This window comes from Entelurus aequoreus, linkage group LG07, assembly GCF_033978785.1.
Source record: "Entelurus aequoreus isolate RoL-2023_Sb linkage group LG07, RoL_Eaeq_v1.1, whole genome shotgun sequence".
Taxonomy (NCBI): domain Eukaryota; kingdom Metazoa; phylum Chordata; class Actinopteri; order Syngnathiformes; family Syngnathidae; genus Entelurus; species Entelurus aequoreus.
In genome coordinates, this window is record NC_084737.1 from 62,252,242 (window position 1) to 62,267,056 (window position 14,815).

Consider the following 14,815-nt stretch of genomic DNA (forward strand, 5'->3'; position numbering starts at 1 on the left):
ACCAACATTCTATTAACAATCCCCTGATTGTTAAAACAAGAAATCACAAGTTTTCAGACAAACACACAGGCAATATAATCACATATAAACAACCCAATCCAACCATAATATACCCCATTCCAGGTTGTTTTTGGAGAACCTAGCTAGACCTATCTTTTATCAAAAACAGGTTCAGCAATTAGTCTTACCAGTCCCAACCTCTCCAGAGAGATAGATTTTACATTTAAGCAAAATTGCTTACCTTTAGATGCGCGCGTGCAAACCTCTGTCTGCCTGAGAGAGACCGGGAGTCCTGATATCGACCTGCAGCGTTCTAGACCATCCTGTTCGTGACGCCAATTTTATGTGGTGGATGGTCCGAAGCTTAAACAGCAACACAAGTGAATTTAGTACAAAAGTTTTATTTACCCATATTCAAAAAGTACAAAGTTGGATTGAATTGTCCATGCAGACAGACAAACGTCCTCCGGAGAACTCGAGAATCAAGCAAATCACCCATAGCCCTTATCACTTGGCCATTTGATCTGTTTCCCTCATGCGCCAAGGTCCTGTTGTTTTGGACCTGTTTGTTCTGCAACATCCTTGAATCCCTTAGTCATAATAGACAATCAAAACATTTTGTAGAATGGTCAGACCGACCACATATTCAACTTTCACCCATATATGATCCTTCAATGGTTCAGAATAGAAAATAAAGAAACGAGCTGACATACTTGACAGACACGAATAATAGTTCAAAGGTCAGAAATTCCACTACATAGTCACAAAGATGCATTATTTTAGGCATTATTAGACATATTGCAGGTTTGGTTTCGGACTTAGGTTTAAATAACTGTCATATTGAGTGTGACAGTTATATTGTCATATTGAGTAAAAAACATTTTTTTGTGTTTGCCAACCTTACAAAAGCACTTTTCTTAGTAAAACTCAAAAATATACATTAATACAGGCATTATCAGACATATTCCATGTTTTGTTTAGGAGTTATTCTTGAATACATTTGTATTGTTTCATTTGCATTATCTCAGGCTTTTAAGAACATTACTGTCATATTGAGCAAAAAATTACTTTTTGTTTTTGCAAACCTTGTAAAAACACGTCTCTAGTATAACTCACAAATATACTTTAACACAGGCATTAGTCCTACTGCATGTTTGGTTTATATGCTTGAATACATTTTGTATTGCGTCTTTTGCAATATCTCAGGATTCTAGAAAAATGACTGTCATATTGAGTAAAAACTATTTTTTGTGTTTGCAAACCTCACAAAGATACATTAATACAGACATTATAAAACATGTTGCATTTTTGGTTTAAGAGTTATGCTTGAAACTATTGTTTATTGCTTGAAACCATATCAGGATTCTAAAACATTACTCTCATATTAAGTAAAATACTAATGTTTGTGTTTGCAAACCTTACAAAAGCACATGTCTTTAGTAAAATTCACAAAGATACATTAATACAGGCATTATTAGACATATACACATTCAACCATACGTGCAATTATGCATGTATGGTTTAGGAGTTATGCTTGAATACATTTGTATTGCTTCAAAAGCATTATCTCAGGATTCTAAGAACATTACTGTTATATTGAGTACAAACTGTTTTTTGTTTTGTTTGTAAACCTTACAAAAACACATGTCTCTAGTAAAACTCTCAAAGATACATTAATACAGGCATCATTAGACATATTGCATGTTTGGTTAAGGAGTAATGCTTGAAACTATTTTTTATTGCTTCAAATGCATTTTCTCTTGATTCTAAGATCATTAATGTCATATTGAGTAAAACATCAATTTTTGTGTTTGCAAACCTTTCAAAAGCCCATGTCTCTAGTAAAACTCAAACATATATATTAATACAGTCAGGCATTCTATTTCTTAGACATATTGCATGTTTGGTTTAGGAGTTATGCTTGAAACATTGTTTTTTTCCTTCAAACATATTTTCTCAGGATTCTATGAAAATTACAGTCATTTTGAGTAAAAAAACAAATGTTTGTCTTTGCTAATCTTACAAAAGCACATTCATCTAGTAAATTTCACAAATATACATTAATACAGCCATTAATACAGGAGTCATGCTTGAAGAAATGTTTTTCAAACACAATTATTTCAGGATTCCAAGAACATTACTGTCATCCATCCATCCATCCATCCATCTTTTTCCGCTTATCCAAGGTCGGGTCGCGGTGGCAGCAGCCTAAGCAGGGAAGCCCAGACTTTCTTCTCCAATTTTTTGTGTTTGCTAAACTTACAAAATCACATTGTCTCTAATAAAACTCACAGATATACATTGATACAGGAATTATTAGACATTTTGCATGTTTGGTTTAGGAGTTATACTTTAAACAGTTTTTTATTGCTTCAAACACATTTCCTCAGGATTCTAAGAACATTACTGTCATATTGAGTACAAACATATTTTTTGTGTTTGCAAACCTTACAAAAAAACAGGTATTTAGTAAAACTCACAAAGTAATTCAGGCATTATTAGACATATTGCATGTTTGGTTTAGGGGTTATACTTTAAACAGTTTTTTATTGCTTCAAACACATTTCCTCAGGAATCTAAGAACATTACTGTCATATTGAGTAAAAAACAATTTTTTGTGTTTGCAAACCTTACAAAAGCACAGGTTTCTAGTAAAATTCACAATGATACATTGATACAGGCATTATTAGATATATTGCATGTTTGGTTTAGGAGTAATGCCCTAAACATTTTTTTTATTGCTTCAAACACATGTTCTCAGGATTCTAAGAACATTACTGTCATATTGAGTAAAAAAACAAATGTTTGTGTTTGCAAACCTTACATAAGCACATGTCTCTAGTAAAACTAAGAGAGATACATTGATACATTATTAGACATATTGCATGTTTGGTTTAGGAGTTATTCTTGAAAAAACATTTTTAATGCTTCAAACGCATTATCTCAGGCTTTTAAGAACATTACTGTCATATTGAGTAAAAAACTAATGTTTGTTTGCAAACCTTACAAAAGCATGTCTCTAGTTAAACTTACACAGATACAATCAAGGCCGTCGGTCAGTGTTGACCATGGATAGTGTCCGAGTCTTGGCTGACTGCTCGACTGGAACAGCGTCGTCTGTGACTGAAGAGACCGATGCGGACTGGCATATTTTTTGTGTAGAGGTCACAGCGATGAAGAGTGTCTGGTCTGTTGAGTGGTGGCGCTCCTGAAGGTCCCTCCTGCGGGTTCGCTTGTCTGCTGTTGTCTGCCTCAGTTTCTCCTCCCCTGCCCTCAGATGTTGAGTCAGGGTACTCTTCTACTTGGATCGGTTGGCTGCGGTGTTTGCCCAATAGTTTGCATTCATACCAACAGCCTTCATGTCTCTTTTCAGCTCGTCCTTGTAGCGCAGCTTTGGCAGCCCATAGAGAATATTCTTGGGGATTCTTCTGTCGTCCATGCGGTGAATATGACCCAGCCAGCGGAGTCTGCGATGTATCAACGGGGTGTACATTCTGGGGAGACAGGCGCGGGTTAGGACTTCGGCATTGGTCACCCTGTCCTGCCTAGGATGCGTTGTTGGCTTCTCATATGGAAAGTGTTGAGACGTTTCTCCTGTCCTGCATAAGTTGTCCAGGTTTCGCTGTCATACAGCAGCGTGCTGACGACACAGGCGTTGTACACTACCATCTTGGTCACAACAGTCAGCTTGTAAGGCGAGCAAGTGTGGTGGCTGCCTTTCCGATCCTTTTGTCAACCTCAGCGTCAAGGGAGAGGTTGTCAGTGACTGTGAAGCCGAGGTATGTGAACTGCCGGACGACGTCGAGTTGGTAGTCGTCGATGTAGATGGCTGGCTGTGACTCTGACTCCTGTGCAAGGACATTGGTCTTCTTAAGACTGATTGTTAAGCCAAAGTCCTTGCAGGCCTGGGAGAAATGGATCACCAGGGACTGTAATTGTTGCTCTGTGTGTGTTGCTATAGCTGCATCGTCGGCATATAGCATGTCTCTGACGAGAATGTTGCAAATTTTGGTCTTGGCCCGAAAACAGGAGGGGTTGAAGAGCCTGCCATCAGATCTGGTTCGCAGGTAGATTCCTTCTGTTGACGTGTGAATGCATGCTTGAGCAGCAGAGCGAAGAAGATGCCGAAAAGAGTTGGAGCGAGGACACAGCCTTGTTTGACGCCGCTATTGATGCTGAAAGGTTTGGATGAGCTGCCGTTGAAATGTACTGTCCCATACATATCTGTGTGGAAGGACTTGATCAAGCTCTTGAGTTTGGGTGGGCAGCCAATCTTGGAGAGAACCTTGAAAAGTCCATCCCTACTGACTAGGTCAAATGCTTTGGTGAGGTCGATGAAGGCGATGTACAGGGGGACATGCTGTTCTCTGCACTTCTCTTGTAGTTGTCTCAAAGAGAACACCATATGGTAGATCTGTTGGTGCGAAAACCACACTGAGACTCATAGTAGACTCGCTCAGCCAATTTCTGCAGACGGATCAAGATGACCCTGGCGAAGAGTTTGCCAACAATGCTGAGGAGGGAGATGCCTCTGTAGTTGTTGCAGTCACTTCTCTCTCCCTTGTCCTTGTAGAGGGTGATGATCTTGGCGTCCCTCATGTTTTTCGTCACGGCCCCTTTTTTCCAACACTGGCATAAGACCTCGTGCAGCGGAAGTAGGGCGGTTTTGCAGTTTTTGATGAGGTCAGGCGGATAACCATCACTGCCGGGGGTTTTGCCCAAGGCCAGGTTGTCAATGGCCTTACTGAGCTCTTCGATTGTTGGCTCGGCATCAAGATCTTCCATGGTTGGCAGGCACCCGATAGCATCAAGGGCTAAGCTCGACACAGTGTTCTGCCTCGAGTAGAGGTCGATGTAATGTTCCACCCAACTCGCCATCTCTTGGCTTTTATTGGTGATGAGATCCCCAGTGATAGATATCAGCCACGCTCAACGCCAACTGAGCGCGGCTTATCACCGGTAACTGTTGCTCCCCGTGTTGTGTCTACGCCGTAGGCGAAGCTGGAGTGTCCTCTCCAGGTTTTAGTGGTCGGACATTAGCCAGGGTGAGTTGATGTGGAGGACAGGCTGTTGCCCATGCAGTATGTCCCCCCTTTCCACGTCGCTGGTGGATCCAAAGGAATAGTCAGGCTATTACAATTTGGCACCAGCGACGTCGCAAGAGCTGCTGGGACGAGGTTGCAAGCAACAACAACTCTGGATTTTTCCTCTAGGTTTACTCCTGAAGCCTTTTCCATGTCTGGATATAGCTGCAAGGCAGTGGCGGTTTGGAATAAGAGTTTTCCTTCTCTTAGACACATTGCCATCCAACAACTGGTTTTGCAGCGCCAGTGACTCGCTTTCGCCCCTTTTCCTGTTAGTAACAGCAGTTCTGCTGGGCTGGAAGCTAGCCACACGAGCAGGCCAGGAGTTGGACTTGGTTGTCAGAGGCTATTTGAGATGCACGCCATTTGGAGCACTTTGTAAGCATTGGGAACTTATCCCCAATGCCACTCCACACTATGACAACCTTCAGGAACCCAGATACATTAATATAAATAAATATTTATATAAATATTGTGTTGTACTGGAGGTGCCTTATAAATTTTTATTGTTTAATATAAAAAAATAAGAGCAGCACGGTGGACCAGGGGGTTAGTGCATGGGCCTCACAATACGAAGGTCCTGAGTTCAATCCCGGACTCGAGATCTTTCTGTGTGGAGTTTGTATGTTCTCCCTGTGACTGTGTGGGTTCCCTCCGGGTACTCCGGCTTCCTCCCACCTCCAAAGACATGCACATGGGGATAGGTTGATTGGCAACACTAAATTGGCCCTATGTTGTCTGTCTATCTGTGTTGGCCCTGCGATGAGGTGGTGACTTGTCCAGGGTGTACCGCGCCTTCCGCCCGAATGCAGCTGAGATAGGCTCCAGCACCCCCCGCGACCCCACAAGGTACCTTGGAGGACCGGTTGAATTTAAAACAAAATGTACACAGGATATATAAGGAGGGGCTCTCCACTTAATATGTTTGTCAATAAAACATATTTGAAGTCTTTGATTGTTGCAGATTTTGTTGTTTGATTGTATCGTAACAATGTGTCGTGGGTTAATAAACATCCTGGATGTGTCTCTCAATAAATGATGAAAATGCGGCTTAAGTGCAGTCATGTCTAACTCATAGCCTTGGACGTATAGTATTTACAGGTAAAATAACAAATATATATTTTTTAAGGTTTGAGTGTTTTTCTTGTGGTGCTCACTTTCTCTCCATGGCAACATGATAACTGCTTTGTTATTTTTGTATACTTACACGCTGGCGAGGACCAGAGGGCGGGAGCACATTACAGCAGTTTTAAAGTCGCTGCTTTGGCTCCCCGTCCGCTTCAGGGTGGATTTTAAAGTTGTACTATTAGTTTTTAAATATCTTAATGGCCATTCGCCTTCTTATCTATTTGACCTGCTTTTTTTTTTTTTTACCGTATCAACCCTAAGGTCCTCAGGGCTGCAGATAGCGTTTAAATTAAAAACAGAAAAAGGCTAATGACACACCTTTTTAATCAGGCTTTTTACTGATCATCTGTTTTTTTTAATTATTTTATTGTGTTGTTTTCTATCTTAATCAATAATATTTACACTATTATTTTCTCAATAATATGTTTTTTTATTAACTTAATGATGTAATATTTAGATTATAATTGAATTATTATAATAGATTGTATTTTTTACATATATTTTATCAGATGTTTTATACTATATATGTTTTTAAATGGCGTTCATTTTAGTTATTCTCCAGTGTGGAGAATAACTAAAAATTTCCTCAAATCTTCAGTGTTATACCTATTGTCAGTAGTGCTGTGTGTGTTTTCCACTTTTCTTCTATTATAATTATTTTTGTTTAGTTTTGTACAACACTTTGTGTTTGCCACTTGCCTGTGCATGAAAAGTGCTATATAAATAACGTTTGATTTGATCTGATTTGATAAGCTGATTTATTTATCGTTAATCAACAATAAAATAAAAAAAAATAAAAAAACAGTTTCCCATCTTTAAATGAGTCATCAGGGGTGAGGGGGCGGGGGGTTATTTAATCATACAATTACATATTTAAGATGCCTAAAAAAAGATTCTGGCTTTGTTGTTCCCTCTGATTGTAAAAAGACAAAGAAAAGCATAACGGTGAGGAAAGGTCAAGCTGTGTTCTTCAGCAGATCATCCAGAAGACCTTCACACAAATACAGGCAGCGAGGAACATGGAAGGGTCCTGAATCGTTGGCAGAAGAGTTTTGCAAACAGTGAAAAAACAAAAATGCAAAAGATGGACACTGCATGTTCTTACCCTTAAAGGGGCCTCCTTTAAAATCTAGTACGACTTTGCCATCTTGCGACAAGTAGCCAAACCATTCACCATTGTGGCCATCAGAAAACTGCACACAGTAGATGAGAGAAATGTAACCCACTAATATTTAACCCGAGTGGCAGGACAGTCATCACATTTTTGTACATCAAATATGGAAAGTTCCCCACTATTGGACTTTGTTAGCAAACAAACTAAATGTTTTGTCGGTGTATTATTTTCAACATTAATGTCAATTTTGGTCGAGACCAATCCTGATCTGGTACGATATCAGCAAGAATCATGCAAATGTGTATTATTTTGTAGTGTGGAATGTCCAGATTTCCAAGATGGCGCCGCTGTAGTGGCTGCTGTTGGCAGGAGCTCTGTGCTCTTGTGTCATCATTTTGTGTTTACCTCTTGTTTTCATGTGATATATATATATATATATATATATATATATATATATATATATATATATATATATATATATATATATATATATATATATATTTGGAGAGACTGGAGGAGATGCAGATGAAGAAACAGGGGTGCTAGTGCCGGGACGGACAGGCTTCACAGTGCCTTGGCTGAATGAGCAGCTATCGGACACCTCAGTCTTCTTGGACGCATCCTCGCTCATCCATGCAGACTGGACACTGGCCGAGTTAGTGGGCTCTCTTGGTTGCTTTGTTGGGTCTGCTCCTGTCTCTGGCCATGCTCCCTCCAGCCCAGCAGACGATGGCGTGGAACACCGCAGAGGCCACCACAGTGTATATGTTTCTTTTACTTTTTATTCATAGCTGTATGTAGAAGTGGCTGGTTGCATCAGCTCTGCTCTTTTAATGTATTTTAATGTCCTTTGTATTCTTTGAAGTTTGATGTTTCCCTCTTACGCACATGTAAGAGGGATGTGTGCTATGGCTATGAGTTTTTTTTTTCCCTTGGCCTCAGTCTGGACCACCTCTCCAGGGGCTCAGGTTTAGATATATATTTTTTTCTCACCTTTTTTGTAAGGGGCGCCGGAAGTTGGCAGACCCGTCAGTGATCCTGTTCTGTCTCCCTGTAATGTTTGTCTGATCTTGAATGGGATTGTGCTGAAAATTTTAATTTCCCCTCGGGGATTAATAAAGTATTTCTGATTCTGATTTTGATTCTGATCAGGTAAAATGAGTTAAACAGAACAATGGTACACTAACGTATTAAATATTAACCGTCTGGAATGAAATTATGCTGTATTTAAGTTGAGGTGGAATGGTAATTGGTTTTTGCTCACAATAATTCATAAAGTTAAGTTCATGATGCAGTAAGTTGAATGATGTGGACACGTTTGTTACTGGAATGTGTAAGCAATATACAAGTACAGTTATTTGATACTTCTTTATATTGGCAAATGTGCAGTTTTATTGTTCAATGATTATTACTTATGTCTTGTGTGCTATTGTGTGCTTAGCTGTTGGGTATCTGCTAGCTCCTAGTAGCTTATAGCCTAGCATGTTTACCTTTTTTAAATTACTTTAGTAATATAGAAGAAACTGTGTGTTTATTGGAAGACATTTAGACGTTAACTGGCTGTCCAGCTTTGCACAAGTAAACACTCTTTTTGTATTGCACATGAGATATCTAGTAAACACACTGCAGGACAGCTTGTATCGCACATGATATCACACACAAGTACAAACGCTGCAGGACTGCTTGTATCGCACATTATATCACACACAAGTAAACACGCTGCAGGACTGTTTGTATCGCATATGATATCACACACAAGAACACACGCTGCAGGACTGCTTATATTGCACATAATTCACACACAAGTAAACATGCAGCAGGACTCCTTGTATCGCGCATGATATCACACACAAGTAAACAGGCTTGCAGGACTCCTTCTATCGCACACGATATCACACACAAGTAAATGGTAAATGGGTTATACTCGTACTTTCTACCTTCAAGGCACTCAAAGCGCTATGACCATACTTGCCAACCCTCCCGTTTTTAGCGGGAGAATCCCGGTATTCAGCGCCTCTCCCGACAACCTCCCGGCAGAGATTTTCTCCCGACAAACTCCCGGTATTCAGCCGGAGCTGGAGGCCACGCCCCCTCCAGCTCAATGCGGACCTGAGACTGAGTGGGGACAGCCTGTTCTCACGTCCGCTTTCACACAATATAAACAGCTTGCCTGCCCAATGAACGGAGAAGTTAAACAGGACAATACTGCCATCTAAACAAATTGAAGTATTTTTTTTTTTCTATGTAAATAAAATAAATATATATATATATATATATATATATATATATATATATATATATATATATATATATATAGCTAGAATTAACTGAAAGTCAAGTATTTCATACACATATATATATATATATAGCTAGAATTAACTGAAAGTCAAGTATTTCATACACATATATATATATATATATATATATATATGTATATATATATATATATATATATGTATATATATGAAATATATGGATATATATATATATGTATATATATATATATATATATATATATATATATATATATATATATATATATATATATATATATATATATGTATATATATGAAATATATGGAATAAGCGGTAGAAAATGGAAGGATGGATATATGAAATACTCGAGTTGGTGAATTCTAGCTGTAAATAACCACGCCCCCAACCACGCCCCCAACCACGCCCCCAACCAACCCCCCCCCCCCCCCACCTCCCGATATTGGAGGTCTCAAGGTTGGCAAGTATGGCTATGACACTATTTACACAGTCACCCATGCACACACACGTTCACTGATGGCGGGAGCTGCCATGCAAGGCGTTAACCAAGGGTGAAGTGTCTTGCTTAAAGACACAACAGACATGATTAGAAGCCGGGAATCGGACCAGGAACACTCAGGTTGCTGGCACAGCCACTCTCCCATCCGCACCACGCCGTCCCCGCTGCAGGACTGCTTGTATTGCACATAATATCACACAAAAGTAAACATGCTGCAGGACTGCTTGTATCGCACATAATATCACACAAAAGTAAACATGCTGCAGGACTGTTTTTATCGGACATGATATCACACAAAAGTAAACAGTCTGCAGGACTCTTTGTATCGCATATGATATCACACACAAGTAAACACGCTGCAGTACTGCTTGTATCAGACATGATAACACACACACAAGTAAACACACTGCAGGACTGCTCATATCGCACATTATATCACACACAAGTAAACACGCTGTCCAGGCCGGAACCAATTATTCATATTTACATTGTTTCCTACAAACAAATTTGCTTCACTATACAAACTTTCCCACTGATAAACCCTGGTAAAGAACTAGGTTGGTAAATCGGGGTGACGCCGTACCTTTAATTGGTACTTACGTGGCTAAAGGTGTATTCAAACACTTGAGAGAAGGTCTCCAGCAGGTGTGGCGTTTTGGTGCGGCTGTAGGCCATGAGGAAGGCGATGAGAGCCTCGCAGTGAGGCCACCACAGCTTCATGTTCCACTCCAACTGCCCAAACACAAAAACACTCGCATGTCTGCGTTGCTCCACTTAGCGGAGTCAAGCAAATGGCAGAACATCAAATCACTGCGTCATGAAACATAGAGCTGGTTGATACTACAAACTAATAACACACATATTAGTCTTTAAAAATATGTATACTTTTCTTTCAGCATTTTATTAAAAATAAAATACATGCATTATAGCGAATATGCAAATTATATGATGACGTCATCTTGATACCGCCTAGGACCATGAATAGATTGCTGTTCTATGGGAAACACTGACAACTGTAATTACACTCTGTAAAATGTGTATTTTATTCATATTTTTGAAGAACGGATAACTAACAAAAACTACGACTACTGTACTAGAGGTGGGAATACGATTCCACACGATTCCGATTCGTAATCTATTCACGATTCTCGTCATATATTATTTGGTTTATGAATTATAATAAAACCTTTTTCAAAAGGGTTTACAGATTAAAAAACCTCCTCTTGGCTGCTGACATGATTTAAAGCAGGGGTGTCTCAACCTTAACTAAATAAAGTAACTATATATATATATATATATATATATATATATATATATATATATATATATATATATATATATATATATATATATATATATATATATATATATATATATACACACACACAGGTATATATATATATATATATATATATATATATAAATAAATAAATAAATAAATAAATAAATAAATATATATAAATAAATAAATAAATATATATATATAAATAAATATAAATATATATATATATATATATATATATATATATATATATATATATATATATATATATATATATATATATATATATATATATATATATATATATATATATATATATATATATATATATATATATATATTACTTAGACTTAGTTCCTCCCATTCCTGTTGGAACATTGGGTGACGAGTCCCCTCCATTTGTTCCGGTCACTGGCGACCCTTCTTGCTCCATGCCAGCTGACTCCCATCTCTCTCAAGTCTTCCTTGGCTGTTTGTCTCCACGTCTTCTTTGGCCGTCCTCTCTTCCTCGTTACCCCTTCTGGCACCCAGTCCATTGCCACACTTGCCAGTCTCTCTTTTGGCAGTCGGAGTACATGTCCAGCCATGTCAGACAATGGTGCTACCCCTGCCCTTCTCATCACCTCTTCATTGGTGATGTGGTCTCTCCATGAGATCCTCAAGATGTATCTGAGGCACCGTCGGTGGAAGACATCCGGCTTGTTAGTAATGCTTGATGTCTTCATCCACGTCTCACAGGCATAGGTCACTGTAGGGATGACCACTGACATATAGAGGCGCAGCTTTGTGGATGTACTGATAGATTTTGATGACCAGATGTTCCGGAGGCGTTGGAAGACTCCTGCAGCTTTTCCGATTCTGGTCTGTACATCCTTTTCTGCGTCTCCAGTGTTTGAGATGTTGCTTCCAAGATACGCGAAGTTCTCAACGTACTCTATGTCTTGTTTGCCTACGGTGAGCAGTGGAACATTTTGGTCTTGTGCGACGGTCATGGCCTTGGTCTTTTCTTGGCTTATACGTAGGCCGATTTTTTCCCCTTGCTCATGCAGATTGTTGGTCAATTTTTGGAGTGCAGCGTAGGAATGGCTAAGCAGAGCCAAGTCGTCCGCAAAGTCTAGATCTGCCAGTCTGCCCCCTCCCCACTTAATGCCGAGGTTTGCTCCGACGACAGACGTCCTCATGACAAAGTCTATGACAATGATGAACAGTAAGGGAGACAAGATGCAACCCTGTCTTACCCCGGTCACAATGTCAAAGTCGTCGGTTGTCCTGTTGGTGGTTTTCACTCGACAGGTGAAGTTGTGGTACAGGGCTCTGAAGATGTTGACGTACTTTGATGGTATACCGTATTCCTGGAGGATCTGCCACATTCCCGGTGGATGCTGTCGAAGGCTTTCTTGAAATCGATGTAATTGATGATGAGGGGTGTCTGGAGTTCTTGGCACTGTTCTATGATGTTGCAAAGAATGAAGATCTGTTCCGCGCAGGACCTTCCTTTTCGGAAGCCGGCTTGCTCTTCCCTTAAGATGTTATCTACCTCGTCGTTTAGGCGTTGGAGCAGCACACTACAGAAAACCTTGCCTGGGATCGACAGCAGTGTGATGCCCCGCCAGTTGTTGCAGTCTGTGAGGTTTCCCTTCTTTGGCAGCGTCACTATAACCCCCGTCTCCAGTCGGCAGGGACCTCTTCGGCATGCCAGATCAAGTTGAACAGGTGCGTGAGGCTCTCCACGACCACCTCTTGACCGTGCTTCAGCAACTCAGCAGATACCTCGTCGAGTCCTGGTGCCTTGCTGTTCTTGAGGCTCTTGATTGCATGGGCAACCTCGGTCCTGGTTATCTCTTCTGAGGTGACTGTCAGAGTTGGGGCTGGTGTTTCCCGATCAAAAAGAAAGAGAGTGGGAGGTGTTGGCTGCTTGAGAACGTCTTTGAAGTGCTCCACCCACCTTGCCTCCTGTTCCTCATCGCTTAAGAGTGCCCTGCCATCCCTGTTCTTGATTGGCACCCCGGAGCTGCTCCTGGAGCTGGTTAGCTCCCACACAATCCTGTAGAGTGTTTTAGTGTTGTTTTTCTCTGCTGCCTCTTGTGCTTCTTTTGCTTTCTCCTCCAGCCACCTCCGTTTGTCTTTCCTGCAGTTCTTTTTTACTTCCCGGTCAGGCATCTGTACTCCTCGTCTTTCATCCTCCAGCATCGGAGCCTCCTCTTCTGTTCTCTTTCCATCTTTGCCATCTTCCTTTCGTCAATCAATTTCCAGGTCTTTTCCGTTATCCATCTCTCCTTGTTGGTGCCCCTTCTTCTGCCTAAAACTGTTTCCGCAGTCTCAGTGATGGCACGGGAGAACAGACTCCACTGCTCCTCAATGGAAGGATGTGGTGGTACCTCAAGCTTCTTCCTCAACTCTTCACAGTAGCTTTTCGACAGGTTGGTGTTCTTAAGCTTTTCCACTGCGTAGGGTCTCTTGGGCTGCATTTTTTGCACCTTTTTCAGCTTCAGCCTGATTTTACCCACCACAAGAAAGTGATCCGAGCCTACATCTGCACCCCTGTGTGCACGAACGTCTAGCAGTGACGAACGCCATCTTGTGTTTATGCATATGTAGTCCAGCTCATTTCGGGTTCCGCCCCCAGGTGAAACCCATGTCATCTTATGGATCTGTTTGTGCATGAAAAACGTGTTGCCAATGCTGAGGCCGTTTGTGCTGTCTAGCATCAACAGTCTCTCCCCGTTGTCATTGGTAGAGCTTGCAGACCCGTGTGGTCCCACTGTGGCATTGAGGCCCCTTCTGTCGCCATCCACTTTCGCATTTAGGTCTCCAATCAGCATCTTGATGTCGTAGCTGGGGATCTCAGAGCTGGCTGTAGAAGGCATCCTTGTCCTCTTCTGAGGCAGCCTCGGTTGGGGCATAGACTTGCACGATGGTGACTTTGGCATGTCTAGTATAGAGCCTTGCTGTGATGATGCGCTCATTCACCAGGTTCCATCCCACTAGCGCTTGCGCCGCACAGTTGGAAAGGATGATCCCGACTCCGACTCCAGGGACGGCGTGGCGAAGTTAGTAGAGTGGCCGTGCCAGCAATCGGAGGGTTGCTGGTTACTGGGGTTCAATCCCCACCTTCTACCATCCTAGTCACGTCCGTTGTGTCCTTGGGCAAGACACTTCACCCTTGCTCCTGATGGCTGCTGGTTAGCGCCTTGCATGACAGCTCCCGCCATCAGTGTGTGAATGTGTGTGTGAATGGGTGAATGTGGAAATACTGTCGAAGCGCTTTGAGTACCTTGAAGATAGAAAAGCGCTATACAAGTATAACCCATTTATCATTATTTATATCCCTGGGTATGGTGGTCTTGCTTCCCAGAGAAAAGAACGGTTGCTCCATCAATCACGAGGCGCCCCTGCCCAGTCCACCTCATTTCACTAACGCCTAAGATGTCCAG

At 41.1% G+C, this 14,815-nt stretch overlaps 1 protein-coding gene across 2 annotated transcripts in view; it reads right to left on the bottom strand.

Annotated features, from left to right (window-relative positions):
* Positions 1 to 5,975: 5,975 nt before the first annotated feature.
* The window catches only part of renbp (renin binding protein), a 62,855-nt gene continuing 54,015 nt past the window's right edge, over positions 5,976 to 14,815 (bottom strand). Inside the window, exons 8-10 of one of the 2 annotated variants that reach the window (XM_062054170.1) lie at positions 10,700 to 10,831; positions 7,318 to 7,405; positions 5,976 to 7,242 (exon numbers count right to left, since the gene is read on the bottom strand). In XM_062054170.1, the coding sequence (XP_061910154.1) occupies positions 7,169 to 7,242; positions 7,318 to 7,405; positions 10,700 to 10,831 (294 nt within the window). In that variant the 3' untranslated portion in view covers positions 5,976 to 7,168. The remainder of the gene's footprint in view (positions 7,243 to 7,317; positions 7,406 to 10,699; positions 10,832 to 14,815) is intronic. The other variant, XM_062054169.1, reaches the window with a different exon arrangement.